We start from the raw sequence: 15092 nt of genomic DNA, 5'->3' as shown, positions 1-15092 counted from the left end.
GGGATCATTTTCCATAAAGAGGAAAGTTTCCAGGGGGTGAACTTTTCAGGAGAAATTGTATACTGGGTCAATTTGCCTGAATTCATATGCAAAATTTCTTTACATGTCTTGCTTTCTCTTTAACGACTCAATTTTACGCGTGGAGGTGTTAAGGCTAATTGTCCGGGATAAATTTTCACCATGATTGAATTGTCCAGAGAATATTTCCATGGGGAGAGGGATTTTTCCATGGAGATGGAGCCAGGTTTCCTGGCGTTATTTAAAAACTATAAGAAATTCAACAACAAAAAAGAAATTTTTTTTCAAATGAAAGTAATGAACATTAAAATATAAAACGAACAGGAATTACCTATATACGAGGGGTTGCCTCTTCCTCGACCCCTTGCTCTTTACACTAAAGTTTAAATTTTGTCCCAATTAGTTAAAAACAACTCCTGAAACACAAGGATTGTTTAATTAAAACAACAAGTAACCTTTTCAGAAGTCCCGAAATTTAGCGTGAAGAGGGAGATGTTGAGGAAGGGGCAACCCACCTCATATACGTGATAATTTCTGTTCTTTTTAAGCTTTAATGCGTCCTTACTTTCATTTAAAAAATGAAACTTTTTATTTAATTTTCAAGTACAAGGATTATGTTTAAAGTATTAATACTTCCTCCAACAAATCAAAATATAATTTTAATTGTTCCTATCTTTTAAATATTACACAGAAGCTCCTCCCAAAGTAGAAGTTCAAGGTTTTTTATAACCAAAGGAACAAATTTGCCCTTTGCAGGGGCATTTCTATTAGAAAAAACTAGTAGCTTAAAAAAAATTCTAAAATTTATAAACAGAATTTTCGTAAAAATATGCCAATCGTTGAGGTGTGCACCAAGCGATCTAGGGAATACGCCATTAAAGGTTTAGAATTGGGCCTCTTAAAAAAAAGACATACTAGAACAAAAAGAGACATTTTTATATTGCAAATCTTACCACTATTTTCATGATTTGTTCGCGTTTTTGCTACTTCATCCACAACCTTCTCTCTCCAACGGTCACATGTACCCTTGGGCTATGTAGAGGGAAGTAAAATAATAAGTGATAAGAACAAATTCAAAAACAGGTCAAAATAGAAAAAAAGACAAACAAGGAAATATGATTCTTCAATGCTTGGTGCAGATTATAAAGTAAAAATTTTGTATATTTTGGGTTATTGTCTTTTTATATCCTAGGGCTATAGGGACCATTAGAGGGGAGGTCGAGATGAATTGTCAAAAATGCAAACCAAATCATGGGAGCAAGCAAAAGATTAGCAATATACAAATATTTCTATTTTTGTTCAAACATGTCTGATTCTGAAGAGGTTCGATTCCGAACCTCGACGCCATTCGTGGAAGAACAGTGTAAAGCGTGGCAGAAGTTTGCAGTACATATGGCACTCCGAGATGAACACTGGGCTTCATTAATTGGGCAACCACTAAGCTAGCTTTGTTTAAATTTATAGTTATTTATTCCTGGTCAACAGTTGGTTCACGATATCAAATAATACCCATATGAAAAAAGGACATAGTCTAGTGCTATATCTCGGAATTGGGGGGGGGGGGTGGAGGTATACTTAATGCGACACTGAACACCCAACAAGTAGAAACTTTGTGAATGTAATGAAGTAAGATAACAAATCTGGCATTTTAGAAAATAAATCTAAAACAAGCTTTAATCATAAATTTTGAAGGTATTGAGTAGGGAAATTAAGAATTAAAATGATTGGGTAATGAAAGAATAAGATGTCCTAACAAAACTCTTTTGTGACAAGGGCGCCAATAATCGACCCAATTGACAAACTAATGTAAAAAGAAGAGTGAAAACCAGAAAAAAAAAGCAGATCCAAGTAACTGGTTTTGCCTGCTTCCAGAACCTTGGAAAACCTTTGCTGGCGACACGTAATAAAAAAGCGCTGCTGTCCACAAAACAGATGGTGGCCACTATCAATTATACTTAACACGTGTATGGTCTTGCCTTTTGAAATAGCCACAAGTCATGTCCCGGACTTTATCAAACAGTTTGTGGTAACGAACTGTAAGTAAGGAGCAACTCGGCTCAATAGTTACCGAAACTCTAAAAGAAGGAATTTCGATAACAAAAGATGTATCAAAAGAACTGTATTTTTATACTGATTTTAAATATATAAGTTTTATTAAGTTTAGTCATACCCACCAAAGGTTAAAAGCCTGAGATAATTTTCTGGGTTTTCGAAAAAAGGAGAAATACCCCCCAAAATTGAAATAATCTTAATGAAAAGCACACCATCAGATTCAGCGTATCAGAGAAGCATACTGTAAAGGTCTCAAGCTCCTATCTGCAATTAAATAATAAAACAAGTTTTTTTTTTAATGAAAGAAAGGAGCAATATTCACTTAAAACGAACAGAAAATAATCCGTATATGAAAGGGGCTGTTCCTCCTCAACGCTCCACTCTTTACGCTAAAGTTTGACTCTTTCTCTTGACTCTACTTTTAAAACAGTAAGAAACTTTAGCGTAAAGAGCGGGGCGTTCAGGAGAAAAAGCCCCTTTCATATACGGATTAATTTCTGCTCCTTTTATGTTTTATTATTGCTCCTTACTTTCATTTAAACAAAGTTGTTTTTTTATTTTATTTCTGGACGTTTCTGAATTAATGCATCTTGGCTCTCCACACATAAATAATTAAAATGAAATTTGTATATTAATTAATTGCAATTAATCGGAAGATTTTGAAAAAAAGGAGTGAGGGAGGAGGCCTAGTTGCCCTCCACTTTTTGATTGCTTAAAAAGGCAACAAGAACTTTTATTTTTTTTACGAACGTTTTCATTGGTAAAAAATATACGTAGCTTACAAATTAACTTACGTAACGAACTTCTATATTCGTATGTTTTTATTGCGCATATGGGGGGGTTCAACCCTCGTCGATACCTCGCTCTTTACACTAGAGCTTAAATTTTGTCCCAATTCCTTAAAAATGACCTCTGAATCACAAAGACCGTACAATAAATAGTTGAAATTACTAAAATACTTTAGCGTAAAGAGTGAGGTATTACGAGGAGGTAAACTCCTCATATGCGTAATAATTTTTGTTCGTTTTAAGTTTTAATGCTGATCCCTACTTTCAGTAGGAAAAAATTTTCATATTTATTTTTTCAAATAATACTAGAAAATCCTGCGCCCCCTTCATTGAAATTCTCTTCCCCCATGAGAAGTTCCTCCATGGAAACATCCTCCCACGTAACACCCCCCTAAACCAAAAAATCCCCCTGAAAACGTCTGTACACTTCCCAGTAACATTCATATTATGTAAACACAGGTCAAAGTTTGTAACTTGCAGCCCCTACCACGGGGAGTGCGGGGGAGTAAGTCGTCCCAAAGACAGTTGTTAGGTTTTTGACTATGGTGAATAAAATGGCTATCTCAAAATTTTGATTCGGTGACTTTTGGGAAAAAATGAGCGTGAAGGGGGCTATCTGGGGCATGTTATCCGTATGGCGGGAGATAGACTCCCCAGAACTGTACTGGAGTGGCAACCAGAGGGAACCCGAAGAAGAGGGAAGCCGAAGAATACACTTCGTCGTACGTACCAGCGGGACCTAAAACACATCAATGCGATAGTCCAACCCCAGTGGGAAGACGTCTGGGCAGCAGCACATATGAGGGACGACTGGCGGCTCTTTTTGGATGCCCTGGGTGCCTCTGGTGGCACAGGAGGAACTAAGGTCTAAGGTCTAAGGAAGGGGGCCTAGGTGACCTCCAATTTTTTCGGTCACTTAAAAAGGGCACAAGAACTTTAATTTCCATTAGAATGAGCCCTCTCGCGACATTCTAGGATCACTTAGTCGATACGATCACCCTTGAAAAAAAAAAAAAAAAAAAAAAAAACATGCATCCGATCTCTTTTATTCCCTTCAGAGGTAAAGTCGTGATGTCTTCAGGCAAAAAATGCGAAATTCCACATTATTGTAGATAGGAGCTTGAAACTTCAACAATAAGGTTCTTTGATACGCTGAATTTGATGGTGTGATTTTCATTAAGATTGTATGACTTTTAGGGGTCGTTCCCTCAATTTTCTAAATGAGGCAAATTTTCTCAGACTCGTAACTTTTGATGGGTAAGACTAATCTTGATGAAACTTATATATTTAAAATTAGCATTAAAATTCGATTCTTTTGATATAACTATTGGTATTAAAATTCCATTTTTTAGAGTTTTGGTTACTATTGAGCCAGCTGGCTCCTTACTACAGTTTGTTACCACGAACTGTTTGAAAATGTGGAATTTTGTACTTTTTGCCAGAAGAAAGATAACTGATCCATGTTCACTTGTTTTTTTTTTTTCTTCCCAGGGGTGATCGCATCGACCCAGTGGGCCGAGAATATCGGGAGAAGGCTCATTTGTTCAGCATAGTTGAAAGGCTTAATTACTATGTCTTAGAGATAACATGATCCCCCACGGCCCTTGGGGAAAGGTCTTTAAGTTATAAAGTCTGCCTACTTTTTATGCATAGTATTTTTATAGTATTATTATTTTGGGAAGTATGCATACATTTTTCAGGTGTGGAGAGGAGGACGAACTTTTTGCTCGGGGGACTTTGCATGGGGAGAATTTTTCTTGGAGAGAAAATTTTCCCGGGGTGAACTTTTCAGGGGAAATTGTACACTGGGAGAATTTGCCAAAATTCCTATGCAAAACTTTTTGATTTTTTATTTTCTCTTTACTGACTCTTTTTTACGCGTGGAGGTGTTAAAGGTAATTGGACAAGGTAAATTTTCACAAGGATTGAATTGTTCAGAGGATATTTCCGTGGAGTGTGGGATTTTACATGGAGGTGGAGCCAGGTTTCCTTGTCTTATTTAAAAACGATCAGAAGCTAAACAAAAAAGTTCTTTCAGCTGTAAGTAAGGAGCAACATTGGTTCTTAAGCGAACAGAAATTATTGCGTATACGAGGGGGTTGCCCCCTCCTCAACACCTCGCTCTTTACGCTGAAGTTTAAATTTTGTCCCAATTCTTTAAAAATGACTCCTGAAACACAGGCGTCGTTTAATTAGAGCAATAAGTAACTTTTTTTAATGTTGAAAACTTTAGCATGAAGTCCGAGGTGTGTAGGAGAGGGCAATTCCCCCGTATAAGCAATAATCTCTGCTCGTTTTTAAGTTTTAACATTGCTCCTTATTTTCAACGGAAAAAAACTCCATCCTCCTCTCCACACCTGAAAAATGTATGCATGCTTCCCAAAATAATAATACTATACAAATACTATACATAAAAAATAGGCAGACTTTAGAACTTAAAGACCTTTCCCCAAGGGCTGTGGGGGATCATGTTATCTCTTTGTACTTTTTCTCAGATGATAGCCATAGAAGTATGCTTCGCATAATTATTATTTTTTCATCAGGGATGTTAGTAGTCAGCCAGTGGCTTTAGAGCTTTGGAAAAGAAAAGCTCTCATCCAAATTAAAATAAGTCCTAAAAACCTTTATGAGGAAAGATTTTTGCCACTTTATACTCCAAAACAACAATTTTGACCTGGATAGGTTCGAAAGTTTTCCCAGTGCAAAATACATCACCTAAAAATTAAACTTATATCACAATTGAAAAATATAAAAATTGAAAAAAAGAAAAGAAAATATGATTGATTGATGCTTGGTACATATTATAAAATAAGAATTTTTATATTTGGGTTATTGTCTTTTTACATTCTATGGCTATAGGGACCATTAGAGGGAAGATTGAGATGAATTCTCAAATATGCAAACCAAATCATGGGAGTAGCAGGGCGTTGAGAACGAATAGCCTCTTTCATATACGGAGTAATTTCTGTTTGTTTTAAGTTTTAATGTTGCTCCTTACTTTCAGTTAAAAACGCTTGTTTTTTTTAATTTAATCTTAATAATAGTTGTACCTTCAAATCCAAAGACTGAAGGAACCAATTGGCTTAAAACAGTCAATTGGTTCAGAAACAATAAAAGTATATTTTGTACTTTTTCTCAGATATGATGTCAAAGTGGAAGTATGTTTCTCATAATAATTATTTTTTTCATCAGGGATGCTAGTATTCAGCCAGTGGTTTTAGAGTTTTGAAAAGACCTTATCCAAATTAAAATAAGTTCTAATACACTTTTCCAAAAACAACAATTTTGACCTGAATAGGTTCGAAAGTTTCCCCAGTGGGAAATGCACCACCTAAAAATGAAACTTATATACTTTTTATTGAGAGTTTACACAAATAGCTTATTGAGAGTTCCAAGCCAAATGATAGTTGGACTATCAGTCAAGTGGTTTACTATCAAAAAGCTACTTTACATAAATTTCCTTTTAATAATAAACAAAGAAAAGATTGGGTGATAAAAATTCTGAAAGTTTGCAAGTTGTGAAAAAATTATATGGGATATGGAATATTTGTAAACAATTACATTTTTTGTAAAGGTGAGTACAAGTTCAAAACGAATCATGCTATATGCATGCCTCATTTATTACATAAGTTTAAAGAAAATGTGATAGCCTTTAATCATGAGAATTACAAGAAATGCATCTTCATATTCAATTGTAACATATAGACCAGCCCCCCCCTCTATAAAATTCAGGACCAAATCTCTCATTCACACCCCTTTAGAAATTCTCAAATACAGGACCAAATCTCTCATCCATACTCTTCTAGAAACTCTTAAGTTCAGGACTAAATTTCTCAGTCATACCCCTTTAGTAAATTTCAAGTTAGAAAAAGATTTAAAGTAAAATCTTATAGAATTTAGCAGTTATTCAATACTTTGTGGACTACGTGCCTTTAGACACAAGTTAAATGTTCCTTTTGGAACCAATCAACGGGTTTATTTGAACTTTGTTTTTTTTTTAACTCAAAACCAGAAGGGAAATCCTTGTTACGAAAATAACTTCTGGGTGCGGAAACTAGCCAAAGTATCATGATTGGAGAATACCAGCAGTATTGCAACATTTTAGCGCTAGAGGTCAACCGCCCAGGTCACCAAGCCTGTCCGCCAAGTTCTTGTTTAGAAATCGCGTGAGACTTATATCAGCTCAACGCAGGCAGTTGGTAGTTCAGTTTCAGGAGTTTTATAATAGTCAAGTTCCAGTGTTCATGTGTACCTTTTCATGCTATAAGTTATTGGAGCTGTTTTGCCCAAAGTTGTATGTTGTAAGTAAATAAACCTTATTGTACTTAATCATCTTTTGTCTATGTACTAGGGCATCAGGTACAGTTCCTCTAGTCTTCAGGTACGGTCTCAAGGGAATCTATATTATCTCAGGAGACCTCGATCATCACTGAGATGATTCTGTCTCCCAGGTTACTGGGGATTATATACAAAGCCTTTTTATTATGTTAGTAATTTAGCTCCCATATCTCATATCCACATTAAGCTACCAAGACTTAGAAAAGTCCCAAGTACCTCACGGTAAAAATCCCCTTTTTGGTAAAAACTTCCCACCAAACTTATCCATTTCCACTAAAACCCTCCCCCCGTAACAAATGGCGCGGCTTGTAGGATGCAAGTCTTAGAATTTATATATAAGCAATATAAAACTTTTAAAACAAATAGGAAACCTAGCTTTTCAAGCCTGATTTCGCTGTTGCATTTGCCACAGTGTTGGAGCCCCCAAGTTGGATCTGTGGGGTAATATTCATAGACTGAAGTTCTTGCAAAAGCAACTTGCAGGCATAGGGCATTATAGTTTCTGTGAGATGATAACAACACTTGTTCTGCAAAAGACTCAACATCGTGTTTATACGAAACTGGGACATCTTGATATCTCGCGAGATGGGCTTCAGACAAGGATAAATTCAAGGAGCTGGCCAAAGGGACCTTCTTATTCACAAGCACATTTCCCTGTTGTATACGAGAGCCAGGCTCGAAAATTCCATCTTTTCCAAGTATAACATGTCTCCTATCAGGCTCTCTAGTCACTTTATCAACAAGAGGTCCGTCAATTCTGTCACACAGTCCTTTATCATAGCTACGAAGTTGTATCACTTCATTTTTGTAAACTATACACCTTCCATATCCTCTGTCAACAGATGCCTGGTTTAAGACAATGGCATCTTCAATGTCATATCCAGAGTAGCTCATGACAGCAACAATGGCGTTCTGTCCAGCAGGGAGCTGTTCAAAATTTATCAAGTCGATTGTCCTTGATTTCACCATTGGCTTCATAGGGTAAACTATATTATACTGTAGACTATCGATCCGCATTCTTTGATTTAGTCCTATTACACCCATAGCTTGTTTACCCATGGCACATTGGTAAGTATTTCTGGGGAACTGATTATGATGCGGGAAGGGAATGAGACCAGCAACGACACCTAATATAGTATAAGGTTCAATTTCCATGTGAGTATGAGAAGGAGTCACTTCAAACTCTGAAACGGCGACCAGTGAAAGATTCTCTTCGTTGACATCTAGATATTCAACTAACCCTCTGTCAACAAAGTCTTGAAATATAATCTTTTCGTTTGACAATTCTTGAATATGTTGAGTAGTAACTTTGGGTTTTCCATTTTCTACAATTATATAAGGACGACAAAGACGGCCACCATCAGTTGCAATGTAAACACATCGATGTCTGTTCTCCAAATAGACGGACACAAACGGCGAACCATAGCCTTTTCGTCGAAGATGTCGAATTGCTCTCACCAAAGGTGCAGGTTTATCTGTAGCTGCTACTAACGAACCATTCACAAGGACCATATAAGTTTTGCCAAGTTTGCTCAAGTCAACACATTGAATGTCTTCGGCTCCAAGACTCTTAACCAAGCTTCTATGCTCCTTATCGTCAGATGGGGTTGTAATATGAGCTAAAAGAGCAAGGTTTTTCACCAAGCCACATCCTTCTCCTTCTGGTGTTTCTGAGGGACAAAGAACACCCCATTGTGACCCGACAAGGGATCTGACACCTCCAACTTTTCGAGTTTTTTCAAACTGTGAATTGACACGCGTCAACATTCCAAGCATATATATGTAAGAAAATCTTGACAATACTTGGCTTACACCTTTTCTGTGCATACCAAATCGCCCAATAATCCAATTACCCGTTCCTATAGCAAATATAAGGCCTTGAGATACTGTTTGTTCGGTAATCAACTGACGCACATCAAAAGAAGTTGCCATAGTTGCACCCGAAACTTTTTCCACGTGCATTGCAATGTCCTGACACAGTCACTTGAACAATTCCTCAAAAACTAGCGCAATTAAAGAGCCAGCCAACTCCACTCTTTTGTTACCAATACAGTCCCGATCATCAATAAAACTTGGATCTAGCTGGGCTTTAATTATTCGTCGCACCATCATACCTAGGTAGATCGCTCTTGCATGAAAATTATCATTTTCTGCAGGAATGTGGGACAGGATCATCCTGCAAGCCTCCAAACCTCTTTCTTCATCGCTCTTCCCTTGAATGCCAGACGTCTTAATTTTGCTACCTAAAAATTGAAGGGCTTCCTTTTGAGATCTGATATAAGTGTGTCCTTTGGCAGTTGTATAACAGTCATCAAGAGCTTCAGAGAACATCCTTAAACAATCATCGTCGGTTCCGACAGCAAACTGAATTTTCTGTTCTTCTTCAAAGCCATAAGCTTTAAATAATATGGCCACTGGAATAGGTGTTCCAAAGAGTTTAATATCCAAGTTATATTTATTTTTCATGCCAGCCACAGTTATTTTCATACGTCGCTTTAAAGTTGACGTTTGGACGTCACATACAATTCCCTTCGGTCCTTTCAGGACAAGCATTCGATTAGCGACTGGATGTTCATGCATCATTATAGTCTTCTCACTTCCATTGACTATGAAATATCCACCAGGATCATAATAGCATTCACCTTTTTGTGCCAGCTCAGAAAAGGTCTTTTGGTGAAGGTTACATCGCTCACTTCGCAACGTGATTGGCAATTTACCAATAGTAACATTGCTTCTAAATTCTTTCTTGAAAGTATTCCCTTGTCCCTTTGTGTATTCAATGTCAGCATTAATGTCTCCTGCATAGGTAAGGCCTCTTAATCTTGCTTGTTGAGGGTACATTTCAAATGATACTCCAATGTCATCAACAAGCTGTGGATTCAAACCCCGAACGTCCACAAATTTTAGATACCAATTTGCGTTGCTTTGAGAATAGACAGTGGAGTTGGCAGCCACAATATTTTTCATTTCTTCGTTAACAAACTGATTAAATGAAGATATATGGTGTCCAATTATTCCCTTTGTCTCAACAAAGGCATTCACTAGCTTCCATTTATCCTCAATAGCTTCAACAGGTTCATGTAAATTCCAATCTTCCATTTTTTAAAAGATAATCATAGGGTGTGTTCCAGCTGATGATTTTTCAATAACTGCATTTGGGGGTAAATTACATTAGGTAAATTACATTAGGGTAAATTTGGGGATTTTTTCTTAAATTACATGTTTCACAAGTATTGACATAATTCTTCAACTTTGTTAAGGCTGAACTGACGAAGAAGTATTGTTTTAATCTATGGAAAGTCTTATCTAATCCTAAATGTCCTCCCACGTCAGAATGAAAATTCTGAAGTGACGAAGCTGTGGATCTGAAGTGACGAAGAAGTATTGTTTTAATCTATGGAAAGTCTTATCTAATCCTAAATGTCCTCCCACGTCAGAATGAAAAGATTCAAAAGCGGGTTTTTCTAAAATTTGGGGTAACTGGTAAAATGGAAGTTTGACTTCTGTTATTGTCTGTCATTATTCTACATAGTATCTTTTCATCTATATCATAATAATAATTATCGATTTCTTTTTTAATAGATTTCATTTCATCAGGTAGCTCTTTATCATATAAGAAATATTCTATTAGAGCAGCACAAGTATTGTCCTTCTTTTGATATATTTTTATAGAATTTAAGGAAAACGGGCTGTTTTTCTGTTCTTTCTCAACCGAATTATTCTCGACCGATTTTATTTTTAAACCCTTATTCTTTGGAACATATTTTGCTTTTATTGTGTTGACTTCTTCGTTTTCATTTTCTACTGGGGTATTATCTGGAAATCTACTTAGATAATCACATGGGGCGTTTTGTTTTCCCTTAAGATGTACAAATTCATAATCTAAATCCTGGATTTTCAGAATCCATCTCGCGAGTATTCCCGTTGGCTTTTTGAAAGACTGTAGGTATTGAAGACTTTTATGGTCGGAACGTAGTTTAAATTTTCTACCTACCAAGTAATGTTTAAATTTTTCTAAATGGTGGATAATCGATAATAATTCAAGTTGTGGCGCAGAATAATTACTTTCTCCGGGTTTAAGAGTACGAGAAGCATATGCTATAACTTTTTCTTCCCCATTTATTATTTGGGAGAGGATTGCCCCAATCCCCTTGGTTGAAACATCCGTTGCAACAACGAATTGTCCTGTTTGGAAGTCGGGTAATGATAAGACAGGTTCTGAAGTTAAAGCCTTTTTCAAATGATCTAATGAATTTTGAGCTATTTTAGACCACGTAATTTTTTGTGGGTTCCCTCTAGTGAGGTCCCTGAGAGGTTTTGCTACTCGTGCGCAATTTCTTATAAATTTTCGAAAATAACTCATTAATCCTAAGATTCCTCGTAATTGTTTAATTGTTTGTGGAGGTTTTATATTTTTAACAGATTTTATCTTTTCAGGGTCTGGGGAAATTTGTCCTTGTGTTACAACTACTCCTAAAAATTTTAGTTTGGTTTGAAAAAGATTTACTTTTTCTGGTCTACATTTGAAATTACCTTCTCTGAATTTTTCAAATACTTTTCCTAGGGTTACTAAATGGTCTTCTGGATTTTTGTCCATTGCTATGACGTCATCCACAAAATGAATTATGTCATTTAGACCTCTTAACAAATGAAGTAGGGGTCTACATAATGCACTTGAACTAGTTTTTAGTCCAAACGGTACTCTTAAATATTCATAAGAGCCACATTCTGTTGTTGAAAACGCTGTTTTAAAAACATCCCCCTCTGCTATTTTTACTTGATGATAGCCTTGTGCCAAATCTAGGGAAGTAAATATTTTATTTTTATTTGATATGGAATCTAGAATTTCGTCTATTCTAGGTAGGGGAAATTTGTCACTAACTACCTGTTTATTTAGGGCTCTATAATCTACTACAAGTCTAAGGTCATTATTCTTCTTAGGCACAAGTATAACGGGGGCAGAATAAGGACTTACGCTCGGTCTTATGATTTGGTTTTTTTCGAGTTGTTGTATTTTATTTATTAGCCATTCTTTATGTTTATAAGGAATACAGTATGGTTATTTTGCCACTGGCAGCCCCGTAGTTTGTATTGCGTGTTCATAAAATGGGATAAGTCCTATGTCATCTTCAGATGTCAAGAAAACATCTTTATATTGCCATAATAAGTCGCATAATTTTTGTTTCAATGGAATGTCCGATATGTGATTTAGTTCGAATTTTTCAAGAAACTGAATCCTTGTCAGGGGGTATTCTTTGTCAACCTTAATGTTTATATTACTAACTAAGTTTTTTTCTGACTTTTTCCAATTATTTATGTCGGTTTCCGACACTACCTGTATCTCTACTAAGCATGTTCCCTTGCTTCGGGTAATCATGTCACTCGCGTGAGTGTTCGTTACCCAAATGTAACCTTCACCCTTTTCATAATTTATAATCTGTTCCTCACAGGTTATATATTTTGGGATATCCTCCGACGGCGAGGCTACCCAAATTTCATTTTTATCATTTATTGGTTCTAACATTTGTGATATTTACACTCTCTGCATTGATTTAGGGGGAATTTTAGTTTTTCGTATTGCAAATCCATAATATTTTTCGTTATTATTTTCTTCCATTGAATTTAGAATATTCTCCGCTGGTTTTTTCCCGGGAGTTTCTATATTTTCTAGTTTTTGCCATAAATAAGAAATTTCTTGACTTGGTTTATTCCTATATTCTTTCATGTTGTCTATGTTCTCCCTTACCTTGTTTGCTTGTATGTTATTTATTATCGATTTGGTTCCCGTCGGGTAGACAAACTTTGAATTTGCTACATCTAATAGTATTTTATTTGTTTTTAAAAATTAGCGCCTATGATGGCTTGGTATGGGAAATTCTTACAAATTATAAATCGAGTACAGAAATTTCTGTTATCTTTGCGTAAGGCTAGATACACAGTTCCCTTTACGTCCAGATTATGTCCGGTTACGCTTGATAAATTGGGACAGATATTGCTCATTCGTCGTTTAATATAGTTGGGTAATTTGTTAAATATGGATGTATTTATCACATTTACTGTTGCCCCTGAATCTATAAGGGCTGAGAAATAAATATTCCCTGCATTAAAATTTTCAAATATCGGTAATATATTATTATTATTTGCACTCAAAAATGGTATTATCACTGGTGGGGACCTATAAATTATTTTGCCACCAAATTTTGGTCCTACGAATTTTGGAGGCTTGCATCATTTCCCTGGGATTCCCAGATGTCAGATGCAGAACTTTCATTTGGTCTATTTTGATTTCCTTGATTATTATTTGAGGTGGAGCTGTTATATTGCTGCCGTCGGCTGATATAATTACCTCTATTATTTCTATTCCAACTATTACTAGGTTGATTTGTCCTTCCACGATACCCTCCGCGATACTGATACGTGTTGCGTTGGAAATTCTGATTTTGGGGGGGGTAATTACCTCTTGTTACAAAGGTGTTCCCTCGATTGCCTCTAGGGGCGTACCCACTATAGTTTGTCCCCCTGGACAAACGGTTGCTCGATCCCCTAAAATTAGGGCGATAATTATTGTTTGTAAAACAATTTCTTGCAATATGACCTAACCGGTTACATGTGTAGCATCTTAAGGTTCATTATTGGTTTGTGTCCTCAATTGATTATTGGGGGCAAAACAATTTATTATTGGTGGTTCGAATTTATTATTGGTGGTTCGAATTTGATTTCGAATGGGTTTTGGCGATGATTCTCGGGAGAAAAATCGTGGAGAGGAATCTCTTGATTTTACAGGGTTTTTATTTTCTACAGCATTTATTGACAGTTTTTGATGCTGTAGGACAATCGAATCAATTTCTACGGCTTTTTCTATTTCCTGAACTGCCAGTTCTAAGTCGTCGATATTTTTGGCAATTAATAGACGATATAGTTTTGGGTTGAGTCCCTGTTTAAATGCGTTTAGTATTATTTTTTCATATAATTCTCCTTCGCCTGGACCGTATCGCGCTTCTGTTGCGATTCTAATTTTATTTAAATATTCTCTGACGTTTTGGGTCTGTTCGAATGTTACTAGTCCATGTTTTAGTTTGTTCAATGAACTAGTATCGATGAATCTCTTCTGAAAAGCCTGTTGCAATAACTCTATTGAGTTAATTGTTGAGGTGGCTTCTATTCCTACGGTATTTTCAATTTGTTTTAAAAACGTCAATTCCTGACCTTTTAGTCTTAAGAGTAGCATGTTTTTTAATACTTTTAAGTCAATTTTTGTCATTTCCACAAATTGTCCTAAATGGATGTTGAATTGATCCACATCCGTATCCCCTTCATAATCAGGTAATGATTTGGCAATTTCTACCGAAGTTGCAATAATTTGTTGCGCTTTTAATAATTCATCTTGCTCCTGAGCCATATTTGTTATTTTAGTTCAGTTTTTTTTAAAGAATTATTGAAGGTATGCGGTATATAAAAATTTAGTTTTTTTTTTATTGGTATTTCATTTTAATTATTAAAGATTCTAATTATTTTTAGATGGGGTACACACAAAAAAACACATAAGTAGAAATAAAATTATACTGCACTTAAATAATTTAAAATTAAATGCACTTAAAAATTAAAAAATAATCTGTAAATAATCATATTTGTCTATGTTAGTAGACATTCATTGTGCAGGTATTTTCAGTTCCTTTTACTGTCTTCTTTTTCAGGCCGCGCCATATGTTACGGGGGGGGGGGTTAGTGAAAATGAACGAGTTTGGTGGGAACTTTCTGCTTAAGAGGGGATTTTTACCGTGAGGTGCTTGGGACTTTTCTAAGTCTTGGTAGCTTAATGTGGATATGAGATATGGGAACTAAATTACTAACAGAATAAAAGGGCTTTGTATATAATCCCCAGTAACCTGGGAGACA

The 15092-nt window shown here is 35.9% G+C and overlaps 2 protein-coding genes across 2 annotated transcripts in view; both read right to left on the bottom strand.

The window, feature by feature from the left end:
- The window catches only part of LOC136034507 (dual specificity mitogen-activated protein kinase kinase 1-like), a 45946-nt gene that overhangs the window by 24557 nt on the left and 6297 nt on the right, over window positions 1-15092 (bottom strand). The gene's annotated exons all lie outside the window — the stretch shown is intronic.
- LOC136035041 (DNA-directed RNA polymerase III subunit RPC2-like) lies at window positions 5473-9158 on the bottom strand. The gene is made up of 2 exons (XM_065716640.1): window positions 7568-9158; window positions 5473-5573 (listed from the first exon to the last, which is right to left on the bottom strand). Exons 1-2 carry the CDS (start codon window positions 9156-9158, stop codon window positions 5473-5475), a joined length of 1692 nt encoding a protein of 563 aa, XP_065572712.1.

This window comes from Artemia franciscana, chromosome 13 (assembly GCF_032884065.1).
Source record: "Artemia franciscana chromosome 13, ASM3288406v1, whole genome shotgun sequence".
NCBI classification, from domain to species: Eukaryota; Metazoa; Arthropoda; class Branchiopoda; order Anostraca; family Artemiidae; genus Artemia; species Artemia franciscana.
This window is presented reverse-complemented; position numbering and strand designations above follow the sequence as displayed.